This window comes from Oncorhynchus gorbuscha, linkage group LG20 (genome assembly GCF_021184085.1).
Source record: "Oncorhynchus gorbuscha isolate QuinsamMale2020 ecotype Even-year linkage group LG20, OgorEven_v1.0, whole genome shotgun sequence".
Classification (NCBI taxonomy): Eukaryota; Metazoa; Chordata; class Actinopteri; order Salmoniformes; family Salmonidae; genus Oncorhynchus; species Oncorhynchus gorbuscha.
Genome location: NC_060192.1, coordinates 27,977,543 through 27,997,198, shown reverse-complemented (window position 1 = coordinate 27,997,198; position 19,656 = coordinate 27,977,543). Strand labels below are relative to the sequence as shown.

The window sequence follows — 19,656 nt, the reverse complement described above, 5'->3', positions numbered from 1 at the left end:
TTACAGGCCCAATGCAGTTGTTTTTATATCAATATGAAATCATTTCTGGGTAACAATTAAGTACCTTACTATAATAGTTTTCCATTACATTTTCAAAAATAGCAATAATTTAGCTAGGAATGTATGGGAGTGGTCTGAGTGGGGAGGGGGGAATCTGAACTCTCATTGTTATTAGTTTATTAACCAATTTACCACCTGGTGATGTCACCAGGTAAGTTGAAACTCCCGCCCATGCAAACCTGCTGATTAGAAGGTCCTCTGTAGATTGTATTTTCAACCAGCAACTATCAGGGAATAACACTAATCAGCTGTTGTGCAATATGATACAAAACACAAACAAAACTGAATTTTGACTGTACTGGGCCTTTAAGACAAAGTTCAGTTTATTACAAGTCAGATTGATTTCTTATCATGGTGCAGTGCTAGCTTGCTCTTGTGTCTACTCGATGTTACCTCTAGGTCTCATGTCTGTGTGTTGTCTTGTGGCACAGATGAAGAAGCCTAAATGAGCAGCAAGAAGTCTGAATGAGCAGGCCAGGCTCAAACAGCATGGCATCACCAACAATGCCAGAACAAGTGGTAATCTGTCTCTTAGAATGTTCTCTCAAAATTAAGTATCAATGAAATCCAGACAGGAATTTGCTGTATAGTATCAATCATTTATGAAACAACAGAAAAACTATAGTGAATATTTTTTAAATATAGTGAACAATCGTTGTTGTCTATTTGAGAAAAGTTGATGTAACGTATGTAACAAAATAAAACTAATGAGCATCTTATACAAACATATTTTATATCAGCTTATTATGTGACATTTTTTATAAAATAAAAACAAAAAACAAGCATGTTCTTTAAGTCAAGTGGTTTAAAGTATTCAATTGCATTGGGGTCATTCCACCAATTTGATGTAACTTGGTCAAAAGAACTTTTGATTTCACCTAACTTTAAGTGCCAAATTAAGTAACAGGGTTAACCATAACAGGGTTGACCATAACAGGGTTGACCATAACAGGGTTGGGGCTTTACAATGAGGGTGGAAACTCTTCCTAGAAGTCACAGAGGAGGCACAGAGGGACACATAGGTGCATGGAGGGACGCAGAGGAGGCACAGAGGGACATGGAGGGACACAGAGGAGGCACAGAGGGACACAGAGGTGCATGGAGGGCCACAGGAGGCACAGAGGGACACAGAGGTGCATGGAGGGACACAGAGGAGGCACAGAGGGACACAGAGGTGCATGGAGGGACACAGAGGAGGCACAGAGGGACACAGAGGTGCATGGAGGGACACAGTGGAAGCACAGAGGGACACAGAGGTGCATGGAGGGACACAGTGGAGGCACAGAGGTGCATGGAGGGACACAGAGGAGGCACAGAGGGACACAGAGGTGCATGGAGGGACACAGTGGAGGCACAGAGGTGCGTGGAGGGACACAGAGGAGGCACAGAGGGACACAGAGGTGCATGGAGGGACACAGAGGAGGCACAGAGGGACACAGAGGTGCATGGAGGGACACAGTGGAGGCACAGAGGGACACAGAGGTGCATGGAGGGACACAGTGGAGGCACAGAGGTGAATGGAGGGACACAGAGGAGGCACAGAGGGACACAGAGGTGCATGGACGGACACAGAGGAGGCACAGAGGGACATGTCAAAATGCTTAATATTGGCACTTTAGCAAGTCGTTATTCATATAAAACATTTGTATTGAATTCTCCACGTGATGTTTAAAAAAATATATGTACAATAAACCCCTTATTTTTGGCACTAAACAGTCCAAGTCCTGTCTAAAGGGGGGGGGGGGGTGTTCTACTAAACTATATGGAATTGTTTTAAGGTCATACTAAGGATATCTAAGAGATATAAGAAAGAGCAGGGAACGTATTTACCCTTATTTTTGGCACTAAACAGTCTCCATATATACTTCCAATCTTTTTTTTTAAAACGGGTACCATGGGACCTTCAGACAAGTCTTGTGAGGTCCTAGAGCAAAACAACTGATATTTACTGACAGACGAGTCCCAAGAAACATGTGGGGGTCGTAGAGCAAAACGGAGAACACAATCGTGTTCGAGAGAGTCTCCTCTTTCCATAGAGGGGTTAATTAAGATATCAAAGGGATACAAAATGCACTCTTTTCGTGTAATGACCCATTGACGTGGCTCTCATTCCCAAAAATGTCATATGTATTTACATTAATAAAATATGTATTTAGTAGTGGTTTCCCACAGATAATATACCACATAGTGGTCTCAGTGATACAGACACAATCATCATAGTACTTTAAAAAAATCATAAATGAATACAATATATCATTCATTAAAATCATCACACTTACACACATTTACAATGCTCTGGACTCATACTAGACTTAAGCCACTGAATAGACGGACCAGAGGGTGAGTAGCATGTAGGCTACCTGGGTCAACTGCCTCACTCCATTTACCCAGAGAGCCATCAAATGGCCACTGCTGACTCTCTACATCATACTGTGTATCTGTTATTGTCTCAGAAGTTGGACTCCTCACAGGGGATGGATCTGAAGGTCACCTCTCTGTTGTCCTCCACGAGAATGTCATAGCGGCAGAGAGGCCTGTGTGTGAGAGAGGGTGACATGGATGATTTAGTAAAAGGGTACGAGAGGTGAAAATGTTATGCAAAATGCACAGAGGAAACAGTGACTTCACATATTGTTAAAGCTACTATATCTCTCCTCTCGCGAATCGGTCTCAACCCGGACCTGCCTATCTCACAGCAATCAGTTATTCCTTGTCCCTGATCCCAAGCGGCCCGTAAAAGGCTTCTTTGCCTTGACAACAGACTGGTCACAGCTTGGGTCTGGACTAAGCCTCGGTGCCAAGGGCCTTATCGAATAGCGAGCGATCCTCAGAGTCAAATACCCATGCTACCTCACCCTCTTGTGAGTAGGGCTTCTACCGTAAACATTAAGTACCAACCTCTCCTTGCCTGGCTAGGACTAGATTGAGATACTATACAGACTCCTACTAATGCCTTACTTTTGACAGCTGGGTGTGGAACCATTTCTAGAAACCAGGACTCTTAACGCCTCCAGACAGAACTGTCAATAGGCTAACTGAAATGTTTTGTTTTGTTGTTTTAAGAGGGTCTTTGAGATTCTTGCTGTAATTAAAAGCACTATTTTATTTTACTAGGCAAGTCAGTTAAGAACAAATTCTTAATGACGGGTTAGGAACAGTGGGTTAACTGCCTGTTCAGGGGCAGAGCGACAGAGTTGTACCTTGTCAGCTCGGAGATTTGAACTTGCAACCTTCCGGTTACTAGTCCAACACTAACCACTAGGCTACGCTGCCGCCCCAATACAAATGACATCTTATTATTAATATAATTTATTATTATTATAAAATCCTCAATCAACTATAACTAGAACAAAAGTCCTGAGTAAAATACATGCACTTGTCTGACTCTTTAATTTAATGGAAACAGGTTTGGAAATAATAAAACAAGTTTATTAAAAGTTTCACAACAGGATTAAGAACATTTAATCACATGTACATGACAAATGCAATATTTATTTGACATTACATAATGCTTCTGGCGCCTTTAACTACATCCCTTTAGGCATTGTTTTATTGTATTGACTGTGTTTCTGAATGTGTAATACACTACATTACCAGAAGTATGTGGACACTTGCTCTTCGAACATCTCATTCCAAAATCATGGGCATTAATATGGAGTTGTATTTATTATGGATCCCCTGCCAAAGCAGCAGCTACTCTTCCTGGGGTCCGGCAAAATTAAGTCGGTTCATACTATTTAAAAAACATAACAATACATTCACAGATTTCACAACACACTGTCTGCCCTCAGGGCCGTACTCCACCACTACCACATATCTACAGTACAAAATCCATGTGTATGCATGTGTATAGTGCGCGTGTTATCGTGTGTGTGTGTGTGTGTATGCATGTGTATAGTGCGCGTGTTATCGTGTGTGTGTGTGTGTGTGTGTGTGTGTGTGTATGCATGTGTATAGGTCGCGTGTTATCGTGTGTGTGTGTGTGTGTGTGTATGCATGTGTTTAGTGCGCGTGTTATCGTGTGTGTGTGTGTGTGTGTGTGTGTGTGTGTGTGTGTGTGTGTGTGTGTGTGTGTGTGTGTGTGTGTGTGTGTGTGTGTGTGTGTGTGTGTGTGTGTGTGTGTGTGTGTGTGTGTGTGTGTGTGTGTGTGTGTGTGTGTGTGTGTGTGTGTGTGTGCATGTGTCTGTGCCTATGTTTGTGTTGCTTCATAGTCCCTGCTGTTCCATAAGGTGTATTTTAATCTGTTTTATTTAATCTAATTTTACTGCTTGCATCAGTTACTTGATGCGGAATAGAGTTCCATGGCTCTATGTAGTACTGTGTGCCTCCCATAGTCTGTTCCTGACTTGGGGACTGTGAAGAGACCTCTTGTGGCATGTCTTGTGGTGTATGCATGGGTGTCCAAGCTGTGCACGAGCAGTTCAAACAGCTCGGTGCATTCAACATGGCAATACCTCTCATAAAAACAAGTAGTGATGAAGTCAATCTCTCTACATCCAAGGGCCAGCCATGCTGCCCTGTTTTGAGCCAATTTCAACTTTCCTGTCCTTTTTTGTGGCACCTGACCACACGACTGAACAGTAGTCCAGGTGCGACAAAACCAGGGCCTGTAGGACCTGCGTTGTTGATAGTGCTGTTACGAAGGTAGAGCAGAGATTTACTTCTCCCCATCTTAGCTACTGTTGTATCAATATGTTTTGACCTTTTGCTGCTATAACAGCCTCCACTCTTCTGGGAAGGATTTCGACTAGATGTTGGAACATTGTTGCGGGTACTTTTTAGATTCAGCCACAATAGCATTGGTGAGGTCGGGCACTGATGTTGTGCGATTAGGCCTGGCTCACATTCGGCATTCCAATTCCTCCCAAAGGTCTTTGATGGGGTTGAGGTCAGGGCCCTTTCCAGGCCAGTCAAGTTCTTCCACACCGATCTGGATAAACCACTTCTGTATGGAGGTCGCTTTGTGCACAGGGGCATTGTCACACTGAAACAGGAAAGGGCCTTCCCCAAACTGTTGCCACAATGTTGGAAGCACAGAATTGTCTAGAATGGCATTGTATGCTAAAGCGTTAAAGAGCCTGAACCATTAAAAAAAGCCCCAGACTATTATTCCTCCACCACCAAACTTTACAATTAGCACTATGCATTCAGGCAGGTAGTGTTCTCCTGGCATCCGCCAAACCCAGATTCGTCCGTCGGATTTCCAGATGGTGAAGCATGATTCATCCCTCCAGAGAACGCGTTTCCACTGCTCCGGAGTCCAATGGCGGCGAGCTGTACACCACTCCAGCTGACGCTCAGCATTGCGCATGGTGATCTTAGGCTTGTGTACTACTGCTCGGCCATGGAAACCAATGAAGCTTCCCGTCGAACAGTTCTCGTGCTTAAGTTGCTTTCAGAGGCAGATTGGAACTCTGTAGTTCTGCTGCAACCGAGGACAGATTATTTTTTACACGCTACGTGCTTCAGCACTCAGTGGTCCCCTTCTGTGACCTTGTGTGGCCTACCACTTTGCTGCTGAGCCGTTGTTGCTGCTAGACGTTTCCATTTCACAATAACAGCACTTACAGTTCACCAGGGAAGTTCTAGCAGGGCAGAAAAGGTGGCATCCTATGATGGTCCCACGTTGAAAGCCACTGAGCTCTTCAGTACGGGCCAGTCTACTGCCAATGTTTGTCTATGGAGATTGCATGGATGTGTGCTGGCTTAAATACAGCTGTCAGCAACGGGTGTGGCTGAAATAGCCGAATCCGGTAATTTGAAGGGGTGTCCACATACTTTTATATATATAGCTCGGTGCATATATATGTATAGTACATTATCCTAGAATAATTACAGACCATAGCCCTTTGACCTTTATGTTTAAGCTCAAATGCAAAAACATAGCGATTTAACAAAATGTTACTCAACACAGAAAGATGTTATTGGAAAAACATTTATACAATGAAGTATGCCCAACTATTGTCTGGGAATCTGGTAAAGCAAGAGGGTGTATCATGTCTAACTTTTAACATGAGAAAAAGAAGACCCCATATAGAATAATTGAACAGAAAATCCACGACTTAGAAAGAAAACACAATTTAGATAGAAATGTTGAAACCATTCAACAGTTGGAACACTTTGAAGCTTGAATATAATACAATAAGCACCCGATCTGCAGAGATTGCTGCCATCAAATTGAATAAGAGAGAGAAAGAAGGAAGAGGAACATCCCATCTACTGTATAACATTCAAACCAAAGATGGTAGTATGACAATGGATCCTTCTAAAATGAACTCAGTCTTAAAAACATTCTATCACAAACGGTATCAATCTGAAAAACAAAAGCTCAAAGGAGGATATAGACAATTTCCTTAAGGCTGTTTCACCAATTATAGGTGCACCAGAGAAAATGTATATGGATAGAAACATTACCCCATGTGAACAATTGGAGGCCATCAATAATCCATGAATTGGGAAATCTCCTGGTAATGATGAATTCCCAGTGGAATGTTATAGACATTTTGGTCACAAATGATTAAAGCCAATGTTACTTACGCTCACAGTAGCACTAGAAAAAAATAAACTTCCCAAGTCACTATGTTTGGCTACAATCCCGCTAATTAAAAATAAAGTAATGCAGAGCCTTCCACCCAGTATCAATTTGTCCAGTTTATATTTAGTGGATTGAACTATTGTACAAATTTCTACAAGTGTCTTTACAAAACAAATGGACAGATCTCTGAATCATTTAAGTTATCAAGAGTGACAAGACAGGGAAGACCTTTGTCAAGTTATTTATTTTCTCTAGCCACAGAACCCCTAGCATCAATCATTAGAAATCATGGCTCAATCTGGGGCATAGAGATTGGTGGAGATCAACATGCAATATCATTGTATGCAGATTACAGCTGACATTTTACTTCATTTATCTGTTAGACACCTATGGTGCTGTATCAGGATTCAAAGTGAACTGGGAGAAAACTGAAATAACATATATTTCTGCTTAGAAAGTACATTTAAGTGGAACTAGACAAACACACATATGCAACCCCTGGGTGTACTTATACCATGCAATCTGGAGGAGGCATATACAATCAATTACTCTCCTTTCATAGGTTTGAATCTGATGTTCAGCGATGGAGATCTCTCCCTATTTCTATGTTAGGTAGGGTCAACATAATCTAAATGAATATATTACCAAGGTTGATGAATTTTTTCCAGGCCTTGTCAGTTTCAATTGCATCCAACTTTTAAATAGAATAGATGCTCTGCTCTCCAACTTTATTTGGAATGGAAAACCTCAAGAGTCAAGTTGACAGTTTTAAACTTACCCTACACAGCTGAAGGTTTTGGAATACCTCATATGAAGATGTATTACTGCGTTCAAAGGACAGCAGACTATCCCTGTGAGTGGAAGAGTATCGAAGCCACAAATGTAATACTGTATGATCTAAAATATACTTACTACTTCGGGTCCATGGCGTTGATGAAAACAACAGACAATCCAACAATCAATAAGACTCTTGAACAATTCATAAAATGGCCACCCAGACTATTTATATTGACCCCTTCCCCACATTTGTTTTGACACTGTTACTACTCTTTGTTTATTATCTACAGTTGAAGTTGGAAGTTTACATACACTTAGGTTTCAGTCATTGAAACTCGTTTTTCAATCACTCCACAAATTTCTTGTTAACAAACTATAGTTTTGGCAAGTTGGTTAGGACATCTACTTTGTGCATGACACAAGTAATCATTCCAACAATTGTTTACAGACGTATTATTTCACTTATAATTCTCTGTATCACAATTCCAGTGGGTCAGAAGTTTACATACACTCAGTTGACTGTGCCTTTAAACAGCTTGGAAAATTCCAGAAAATTATGTCATGGCTTTAGAAGCTGCTGATAGGCTAATTGGCATCATTTAAGTCAATTGGAGGTGTACCTGTGGATGTATTTCAAGGCCCACCTTCAAACTCAGTGCCTCTTTGCTTGACATCATGGGAAAATCCAAAGAAATCAGCCAAGATTTCAGAATTTTTTTTGTAGACCTCCACAAGTCTGGTTCATCCTTGGGAGCAATTTTCAAATTCCTGAAGCTACCACGTTCATCTGTACAAACAATAGTACGCAAGTATAAATACCATGGGACAACGCAGCCATCATACCGCTTAGGAAAAAGACGCGTTCCGTCTCCTAGAGATGAATGTACTTTGGTGCGGAAGTGAAAATCAATCCCAGAACTACAGCAAAGGACCTGGAGGAAACAGGTACAAAAGTATCTATATCCACAGTAAAATGAGTCCTATATTGGCATAGCCTGAAAGGCTGCTCAGCAAGGAAGAAGCCACTGCTCCAAATCCGCAATAAAAAAAGACTACGGTTTGCAACTGCACATGGGGACAAAGATCGTACTTTTTGGAGAAATGTCCTCTGGTTTGATAAAACAAAAATAGAACTCTTTGGCCATAATGACCATCATTATGTTTGGAGGAAAAAGGGGGAGGCTTGCAAGCCGAAGAAAACCATCCCAACCGTGAAGCATGGGGGTGGCAACATCATGTCGTGGGGGTGCTTTGCTGCAGGAGGGACTGGTGCACTTCACAAAATAGATGGCATCATGAAGAGGGAAAATTATGTGGATATATTGAAGCAACATCTCAAGACATCAGTCAATAAGTTAAAGCTTGGACGCAAATGAGTCTTCCAAATGGACAATGACCCCAAGCATACTTCCGAAGTTGTGGCAAAATGGCTTAAGGACAATAAAGTCAAGGCATTGGAGTGGCCATCACAAAGCCCTGACCTCATTCCTATATACAATTTGTGGGCAGAACTGAAAAAGTGTGTGCGAGCAAGGAGGCCTATAAAACTGATTCATTTACACCAGCTCTGTCAGGAGAAATGGGCCAAAATTCACCCAACTTATTGTGGGAAGCTTGTGGACGGCTACCCAAAACGTTTGACCCAAGTTAACCCAAGCTACCAAATACTAATTGAGTGTATGTTAACTTCTGACCCACTGGGAATGTAATAAAAGAAATAAAAGCTGAAATAAATCATTCTCTATACTATTATTCTGACTTTTCACATTCTTAAAATAAAGTGGTGATCCTAACTGACCTAAGACAGGGAATTTTTACTAGGATTAAATGTCAGGAATTGTGAACAACTGAGTTTAAATGTAAGGTGTATGTCAACTTTTTACTAGGATTAATTTTTATTAGGATTAAATGTCAGAAATGGTGAAAAACTGAGTTTAAATGTAAGGTGTATGTAAACTTTCGACTTCAACTGTATGCATAGTCATTTTACCCTTACCTACTTACCTACCTAATTACCTAGACTAACCTGTACCCCCGCACATTGATTCGGTACCGGTACCCCTGGTATATAGCCTCATTATTGTTATTTTATTGTGTTACTTTTTATAATTTTTTACTTTAGTTTATTTTGTGAATATTTTCTTAACTCTTTCTTGAACTGTTTTGTTGGTTAAGGGCTTGTGAGTAAGATTTTCATGGTAACCTGTTGTTTTCGGCACATGTGACAAATAAAGTTTGATTTGATTCTCAATACCATTCGTATTTGGGAAAATGTACATAAATTCTTGAAGTGGAAATATATAATATATATATATTTATTTATACAGTATATACAGTACCAGTCAAGCATTTGGACACACCTACTCATTCCAGACTATTTTCTATATTGTAGAATAATCCTGAAGACATCAAAACTATGAAATAACGCATGGAATCATGTAACCAAAAAAGTGCTTAACAAATCTAAATATATTTTATATCTGAGATTCTTCAATGTACCCACCCTTTGCCTTGATGACAGCTTTGCACACTCTTGGCCATGAGAAACAAGATTATCTGATCTGATGAAATCAAGATTGAACTCTTTGGCCTAAATGCCAAGCATCACTTCTGGAGGAAACCTGGCACCATCCCTACAGTGAAGCATGGTGGTGGCAACATCATGCTGTGGGGATGTTTTTTCAGTGGCAGGGACTAGTCAGGATCGAGGCAAAGATGAACAGAGCAAAATACAGAGAGATCCTTAATGAAAACTTGCTCCAGAGCACTCAAGACCTCAGCCTGGGGTGAAGGTTCACCTTCCAACCGGACATCAACCCTAAGCACACAGCCAAGACAACGCAGGAGTGGCTTCGGGACTAGTCTCTGAACGTCTTTGAGTGGCCCAGCCAGAGCCCGGACTTGAACGTGATCGAACATCTCTGGAGAGACCTGAAAATAGCCGTGCAGCAATGCTCCCAATCCAACCTGACAGAGCTTGAGAGGATCTACAGAGAAGAATGGGAGAAACTCCCCATATACAGGTGTGCCAAGCTTGTAGCATCATACCCAAGAAGGCTCGATGCTGTACTCGCTGCCAAAGGTGCTTCAACAAAGTACTGAGTCTGATAGTTTTTGCTAATAAATTAGCAAACATTTCTAAAAACCTGTTTTTGATTTGTCAGTACGTGGTATTGTGTGTAGATTGATGAGGGGAAAAAAACAATTTAATACATTTTATAATAAGGCTGTAACGTAACAAAATGTGGAAAAAGTCAAGGGGTCTGAATACTTTCCAAAGGCACTGTGTGGAGACTGTTTAGTTAGATTTAAAAATATTTTTAACATGTATTTTTCTTATCTCTCAGATATAGGATAGACACTTCAGAACAAACTTCTTGAACATTTTTGGGGTGGGACTATCTGTTGTTCCATGTAGTGAATCTGTTATTCGATGCATTTGTATGGGCTAACAGGGCTTAGATTGTTTAGTGACAAATAAGGAGTTATATACATGAACATAACAAAACATGTTTCCTGATCTTTCTTGTATCGCTCAGATATAGGACAGACAAGGCTTCTCTCAAAACTTCTTTGGGATAGGGGGCAGCATTTTCACTTTTGGATGAATAGCGTGCCCAGAGTGAACTGCCTCCTACTCAGTCCCAGATGCTAATATATATGCATATTATTATTATTTGATAGAAAACACTCTGAAGTTTCTAAAACTGTTTGAATGATGTCTGCTAGTATAACAGAACTCATATGGCAGGCAAAAACCTGAGCAAAAATCCAAACAGGAAGTGGGAAATCTGAGGTCGTTTTTGAACTCACCTCTTTTTTTTCTTCTTTTTTTTCTCTACTGTGTTATTGACTTGTTAATTGTTTACTCCATGTGTAACTCTGTGTTGTCCACACTGCTATGCTTTATCTTGGCCAGGTCGCAGTTGCAAATGAGAACCTGTTCTCAACTAGCTTACCTGGTTAAATAAAGGTGAAATAAAAAAATAAAAAATACACAGTGGGATATGGGTTATTTTGCACTTCCTAAGGCTTCCACTAGATGTCATCCGTCTTTAGAACATTGTTTCAGGCTTCTCATGTGAAGGGGGGCCGGATGGGAGCTGATTGACTAAGGGGTCTGCCTGCAGCCTCGTCACGCACTTTCACATGAGAGCGACCTGCTCTGGCTTTTCTACAGACAATGGAATTCTCCGGTTGGAACATTATTGAACTTTTACGATAAAAACATCCTAAAGATTGATTCTATACTTAGTTTGACAAGTTTCTTCGAACTGTAATATAACTTTTTTAACGTTTCGTCCGACTAAAACAGATTGCGCTTCTGGATTTTTTTACCAAACGCCATAACAAAAGAAGCTATTGGACTTAAATGGACATAAATTATGGACATTGTCGAACATAACAAGCATTTATTGTGGAACTGTGATTCCTGGGAGAACATTCTGATGAAGATTCATCCGCTAGCGGAACCCCAGTCCTAGACAGGTTAACCCTAACATCTAGGGCTAGCTAATGTTAGCGTTAGCCCCCTAACCACTTCACTGTCTCTAAGTGTGCATATGATATATCTCTGGGTATAAAACCTTGCTCCTTTTTCAACATACGCTGCTTTTCAAATGGAACATATAACATTTCTACAGTATACCTCAAACTGCAGATACACAGGATGTCATTATCTTAGTATAATTTCCTGTTGCAACAAACAGACTTTTACTCTTCACTCAACCCCAAAAGATCCCTTGCATCGGCAGGATTCACATTTTACTTCACACAAGGTTTATTTAACATTTCGAATTTTAATCAAATTATAATTGCTATCAACCTTTTCGAACAACATGAAAGGGAAAAGTAAAAGAAAAGTTGCCAAGTAGAAAATACAGTGCCTTGCGAAAGTATTCGACCCCCTTGAACTTTGCGACCTTTTGCCACATTGCAGGCTTCAAACATAAATATATAAAACTGTATTTTTTTGTGAAGAATCAACAACAAGTGGGACACAATCATGAAGTGGAATGACATTTATTGGATATTTCAAACTTTTTTAACAAATCAAAAACTGAAAAATTGGGCGTGCAAAATTATTCAGCCCCCTTAAGTTAATACTTTGTAGCGCCACCTTTTGCTGCCATTACAGCTGTAAGTCGCTTGGGGTATGTCTATATCAGTTTTGCACATCGAGAGACTGAAATTTTTTCCCATTCCTCCTTGCAAAACAGCTCGAGCTCAGTGAGGTTGGATGGAGAGCATTTGTGAGTTTTCAGTTCTTTCCACAGATTCTCGATTGGATTCAAGTCTGGACTTTGACTTGGCCATTCTAACACCTGGATATGTTTATTTTTTAACCATTCCATTGTAGATTTTGCTTTATGTTTTGGATCATTGTCTTGTTGGAAGACAAATCTCCGTCCCAGTCTCAGGTCTTTTGCAGACTCCATCAGGTTTTCTTCCAGAATGGTCCTGTATTTGGCTCCATCCATCTTCCCATCAATTTTAACCATCTTCCCTGTCCCTGCTGAAGAAAAGCAGGCCCAAACCATGATGCTGCCACCACCATGTTTGACAGTGGGGATGGTGTGTTCAGGGTGATGAGCTGTGTTGCTTTTACGCCAAACATAGCGTTTTGCATTGTTGCCAAAAAGTTCAATTTTTGTTTTGTTTCATCTGACCAGAGCACCTTCTTCCACATGTTTGGTGTGTCTCCCAGGTGGCTTGTGGCAAACTTTAAACAACACTTTTTAAGGATATCTTTAAGAAATGGCTTTCTTCTTGCCACTCTTCCATAAAGGCCAGATTTGTGCAATATATGACTGATTGTTGTCCTATGGACAGAGTCTCCCACCTCAGCTGTAGATCTCTGCAGTTCATCCAGAGTGATCATGGGCCTCTTGGCTGCATCTCTGATGAGTCTTCTCCTTGTATGAGCTGAAAATTTAGAGGGACGGCCAGGTCTTGGTAGATTTGCAGTGGTCTGATACTCCTTCCATTTCAATATTATCGCTTGCACAGTGCTCCTTGGGATGTTTAAAGCTTGGGAAATATTTTTGTATCCAAATCCGGCTTTAAACTTCTTCACAACAGTATATCGGACCTGCCTCGTGTGTTCCTTGTTCTTCATGATGCTCTCTGCGCTTTTAACGGACCTCTGAGACTATCACAGTGCAGGTGCATTTATACGGAGACTTGGTTACACACAGGTGGATTGTATTTATCATCATTAGTCATTTAGGTCAACATTGGATCCTTCAGAGATCCTCACTGAACTTCTGCTGCACTGAAGGTAAAGGGGCTGAATAATTTTGCACGCCCAATTTTTCAGTTTTTGATTTGTTAAAAAAGTTTGACATATCCAATAAATGTCGTTCCACTTCATGATTGTGTCCCACTTGTTGTTGATTCTTCACAAATAAATACAGTTTTATATCTTTATGTTTGAAGCCTGAAATGTGGCAAAAGGTCGCAAAGTTCAAGGGGGCCGAATACTTTCGCAAGGCACTGTAGGTGACATGTGATAGAAGCTTTAGAGGAAAGAGGATGTGACGGAACACTGACCTGTCTTTGCGCTCCAGGTGTGTGAGACGGATGCGGAGCACCCGTAGTTTGTACTTAGGTTTAAATGCATTCACCCTGGAGAATTTGATTGAGATCTTGTGGACTTTCTGAAGGTCTTTTTCAAACTGGGCCAGTAATCGGGTCTCTGAGTACTTCTTAAAACTGGATGCTTTACTGAAGAAGGAGAGCATATGAGATGTTAATGAGATTCCCCAGAGTCTCTTTCTATACTGTATGTACAGTATGTGTTGTTTTGGTAACGATACAGTGAGTAAATAGTTACTTACTGGTTTATTGTTGCCTCTGTCACCTCACTACCATTGTGTAGTTTTATGGTGATGTAGCCCCAGCGAGTATCACGGTTCCATGTTACAATGTCCACCCAATAGCTCGTCTCTGAGAGAGAGAGAGGTAAAAAAGTAAATACTTTGACCAATGACCTAGTTACAGACTCTGTATGTTTCCATTCATTGAATAGGCGTAGTAACATATTTTAACAACTTTGACAGAGCTCTTGTTCGTGTTGCTATGCTGTACGTTTGCCTGATCATTTAAAATAAGCCAGGCACGCAAAGCTAGACCAGGAAGACCATCTACTGGATGTCATAAGGTGAATGCACCAATTTGTAAGTCGCTCTGGATAAGAGCGTCTGCTAAATGACTTAAATGTAAATGTAAATCACAGAAAAATTACTGGCCATTATGTACAACAGTATTCCCGGCAAGTCTCTCTTTAGAGGTCAAACGTGTGTGCAAGCTGATGATTATCCTCTTACTGCAGTATGGTGTCTGTTTATTGGTGGTGAAGAAAGCCTTGGTTTGCTGCAGAGGAACCAGAGACTCCTTCCACTCTATGATGTCATAACCTGAAACAACAGATAAAACAGCCATGTTATGTATACGTGGAGGGACACTGCCTTCCATAACAGATTGCGTTTCACATTGAAGAACTATGGTTGCGATTGGACAGGCATCTCTGAAAAAGATCTGATGTGAAAAGATCTGATGTGATTGGTCAAAATAGCAACTAGTGTGAAAAAAAAATATCAGAATTGGGCTGCATGTGTAAGTGCAGCCTATGTGCGATTCAGTAACGTACATTAGCTTAATTAAGGCCTTGATTTTGGCGAGTAGGTAAACTATCACATCTTTATGTGATTAAAAAAAGCTTTCAATGAGATGAAACTCATGAATCTAAGGGGAGTTAGAGGGCCCACCAAATACAGGGCATCCGGCAGGTTTGAATTGATCACAATCCATGCAAAGTCCGTCCAGGAAGTCAGTATAGGAGGTGCAGGGGAAAGCTCTGATGTTACAGGTCCGGTTCAGGGAACCCAGATAGAGGAGCACTGATCTCTGGTGGTCACACTTAAAATATCCAGACCCTGGGAGAGTAGGAAGGGGAGAACTGAGGATGGATTTAGAGGACATCAGTGATGTATTTACCATTACAGGAATAAACTATGTGATACACATGTTGAATTCATATCTAATGTATCATTCGAAGGATGGTCTCTTACTAAGCGACTTACCTGAGAAGATGGTCAGTGGACAGCCAGGCTGGTCGGCTCCACCGTTAGCATAGAAATCAATGTGGCCCAAAGGCTTCCTGAAACCAAATGCTGGTAATGCACAATGAACACGTGACAGAAGAAGAAACACATTACATAACTACATGATTCCCATTGTATTAAACCAAACAGGCAAGCAGAGGCACATACCGTCCATGTCTGTGTGCACAACGTCTACAAACTGTGCATCTGTAGGGTCCAGACGATCCTCAGGGGGTTTCCCGTTGAACTGAGGCCCCGCTGGATCGACAGCTGATCAGGTCAATATCAGATCAGTACAGATGTAGGATCTTCATTTCATCACTCTTTGCAAACTTATAGTGTATTCGAGGTTTCAAAAGACTTCTAAAGTTTGTATCCATAATAAAAACAACAAAGAAGAAAATCTATTCTAACCTGTGATCCTCCCAATTTTGCCATTAAACTTGGCTCCAACAAAGCCTGTGATGTGAGCTCCGAGACTGAGCCCAATCATATGGATGGAACTAAGAGAGGCACCATTCTCCTGACACAGACAAAACAGGCAAAGGAGATACTACACTGTTAGTACAAAGTAATACATTTGGCCCTCATCAAATTTGTTAGGTATTCAGACTTCAGCACTCATTCTTAATAACCTGCATGTTTCGGATGAAGGCAGTGAGGTTGTCCGCTGTATCTCGTGAGTAGGTCACAACTTTCAGGTAGTTGATATTGGCAGCTCCGCGGTTCCAGTCCACCACCAGGACATTCATGTCTCCGCGGGCCAACAGCTGCTCTATGATGTTATTCAACCAGTTGGGCGGAGCGCCCGTAGGACGGAAGCCATGAACGACAAAAGTGGTGGGCTTGGTGAGGTTGAACTGGGGCTGGGCTGACAGGTTATGGTGGGACAGCTCCTGACCACAGGTCAGATTAGCTCTGGTGTACAGCAACAGCTTCACATACAGACTGGTTCCAATGATAGCGTGATAAAGGTCCAGATAAGTGAACACATCACATTCATGGGCTAGAGACAGGGTTAGTGAAGGGGAAAGAGAGAGAGTCAGAAAGAAGAAATCACCATAATTGCTGATTGGGAAGTAACATAAGCATCCTTTCCTTTAAGTGACTGCTTACACAGCCTATTTATGTGATGATTTAAAGTTCCCAAATGGTCTGCCAATAGCTGGGGGGGCGTTGGGGGGGGGGTATTATTTGATGTCCCCACCCTATGTGTAGCACAGTTAAAGTGCACTTAATCAAGTGTGTATGTATGTGTGTGTGTGCATGCGTGTGTGTGTGTTAGGTCACCATACCTCTATATATTTCAACAGATCCCAGCAGCAGTGCCAGGAACCACCAAAAGATCATCATTCAGGTCTGCAATGGTTACAAAATGTCATAAAACACGGTGAACCTTTTTCTCCAACTATTGTAAAATAACACTATTTGATTGTACATTAACATGATGAGACCAGTTGACTGAGCTGGATATCTCTGTCCCTCTCGCTTACATTTGTGATTATGTGATTATGGTGCATTTGTGTACTACTGGACATGCCGTGGCGCTGCATTTGCTTCACCGCATCAATAAGGGCATGTGTGAACTTGTAGAGCAGGCAAAAGAGGGACGATTTCGAAAAGTGTAAGATCTCTAAAGCTAGCGAGCTATTTTTGATTGCAATTGAGAAGTATCCCTCAATTGTCACTGGAGAGTCACTCTGTCATCAGAACAGCTCATGGACATAGGTTGATACTGAAGCAGCACTCACTCTGGCCATGTAAATGTCATGACAGATCAGCACTAGGTAATCTACTAGGTAGTTTTCTAATCCTGATTCTGCAGTGTGTGATCCCATGTGTGTGGCTTTCTTCGTTGTTACAATAAAATGAATGAGGAGATAGGAAGACCTTCTTCCTGACTGATCCTGCGTTCAACTCGAACAGTGATAGGCATTACTGATGGGCACTGATATGGCAAGTATCAGCTGCATTTCTTCTAACCAATGTCGATATCACATTGGTTTGAATGACATTATGTGGACTGTGTGGGCTTCACTTCAAAGGCTTGTGAAATTCAGACAACTGCTTGCTGATTGCCCATTGGGTCAGGTGTGAGTGTTCTGGGGTCCTAACCTTCCCAGTCAGTTTGAATACAATGGGAAGCCATCAGCAGGAAGTTAAGTATGCTAAACTGAGAGCCTGTGAGAGGGTTTGTGACAGCCGGCCGGAACAGTCATGTATGCTCTTTTACATAAAAGTGTAGGTTAACAGCAAGGATAAAACAATATCTTAAAATGCCTTGCTCAAACAATAATGATATCATATTGCATTCGTGATATTGGTGCTCACCACTAAGACAGCACAGACACCTTCCTAATTAGTAGCACAGATAGAAGCACATTATCATTGCATTCTTTGGAACTCAAAGGACAGTAACTTCCAAAGTTGCCTCACCCTCCCGCCTACAGTTTCAATTCCTCTTTGTATGAGAAAGGGATCCAATCTTTGTCTTAGTACAGTTTTTAATCAAAAATGTATTCCTAGGAAAAATGTTTAAGCCTATAGCATGCATAAAAGTACGTGTGTGTATGTGTGAGAGAGAGCGAATGAGATAGAGAGATAATAAAATAGATCAAAAGGAATTTGGTAAAAGGAAAACATTTGTTTCTGACCACCAAAACCTAATGCAGTAATAACACCGTTGATCTACCCTGTGACAACGACACTGCTTGGCTGTCAATGTGAAACCTTGTGGTTAATCCTTGTAGTTGTGTTCAAAACTTCTTGGATGTGATCATGTACTGAGCTGGATTGTCGTCAAAGCACAAAGCTAATAATCCACACAACCGGGAGCCGGTTAGGTGACTGAATGCAATGTGAATGTTGAATGGCTTCACTGCAGGTAGATTGTAGGTTTTAAGATTCAGTAATTAGAATGGGAAAAAAAGGTTAAAGGTAATCCACACAATCAGAAGAACAATGCCTGTCCATGTTGCTCACAGACAACGTGTTTTATTTACATTATTAGACCTCACATGTTTACAGTAATAAAAACCCTGCCAAAATGCCATTCCCCATAGTGTACATGCTGTAGTCTACTCTGCCAACGATCTACTCTATTATAGAATAATAATACTGCTGAAGAAGCTTTAAAACCTTATTCAGGGAGAAATATAGGGAGTATGAGAGAGATAAGCAGAAAGGAATTGAGACATTGTGGAAGCCTTACCTTGTTGTTAGCTTGGGAGCACTGGTTCCCTGTGCTCAGTGTGTCAAGTTCCAGAGCCCTCTATTCATGTCTGCGTGTCTGTGTTCAATAGAGAAAGTAAAAGAGGTGACACCACAGAGCGATATAAACTCCCACTGTTCTAGCCTGGCCACACCCCCCTGCCCAAGGACATAATTTGGCACATTCCTACTCAGGTTGCTTGTCACATTCGCTGAATACAGTGTAGACCTTACAGTGAAATGCTTACTTACAAGCCCTTAACCAAAAATGCAGTTTTAAGAAAAATACCAAAAAAAAAAAGAAGAAATAAAAGTAACAAATAATTAAAGAATAACAATAATCAACTCTGCAACCTGCTGGTAGAACTATCAGAAGAGACCTTGACAATTTCACTTGCCATAAAAACACAATTGTCTCTTGTCAAAAAGTTTTATATTTTATTAACAGCATTAGAGACACATCAAATCAAAAATCAAATCAAAAATGTATTTATATAGCCCTTCGTACATCAGCTGATATCTCAAAGTGCTGTACAGAAACCCAGCCTAAAACCCCAAACAGCAAGCAATGCAGGTGTTGAAGCACGTTGGCTAGGAAAACTCCCTAGAAAGGCCAAAACCTAGGAAGAAACCTAGAGAAGAACCAGGCTATGAGGGGTGGCCAGTCCTCTTCTGGCTGTGCCAGGTGGAGATTATAACAGAACATGGCCAAGATGTTCAAATGTTCATAAATGACCAGCATGGTCAAATAATAGGTCTGGGACAGGTAGCACGTCCGGTGAACAGGTCAGGATTCCATAGCCGCAGGCAGAACAGTTGAAACTGGAGCAGCAGCACGGCCAGGTGGACTGGGGACAGCAAGGAGTCATCATGCCAGGTAGTCCTGAGGCATGGTCCTAGGGCTCAGGTCCTCCGAGAGAGAGAAAGAAAGAGGTACATACAGTAGCTCAGGGAACTGAAGTATGATGA

General features: G+C 41.3%; 1 protein-coding gene across 1 annotated transcript; it reads right to left on the bottom strand.

Annotated features, from left to right (window-relative positions):
- Positions 1–776: 776 nt before the first annotated feature.
- On the bottom strand, positions 777–18,777 carry LOC124007400 (lipase member H-like). Its single transcript, XM_046317916.1, has 11 exons — positions 18,689–18,777; positions 16,773–16,836; positions 16,113–16,483; positions 15,892–16,000; positions 15,646–15,747; positions 15,457–15,546; positions 15,142–15,309; positions 14,701–14,790; positions 14,212–14,320; positions 13,925–14,098; positions 777–2,594 (listed from the first exon to the last, which is right to left on the bottom strand). Exons 2-11 carry the CDS (start codon positions 16,828–16,830, stop codon positions 2,510–2,512), a joined length of 1,356 nt encoding a protein of 451 aa, XP_046173872.1. The 5' UTR covers positions 16,831–16,836; positions 18,689–18,777; the 3' UTR covers positions 777–2,509.
- Between the last annotated feature and the right edge of the window lie 879 nt (positions 18,778–19,656).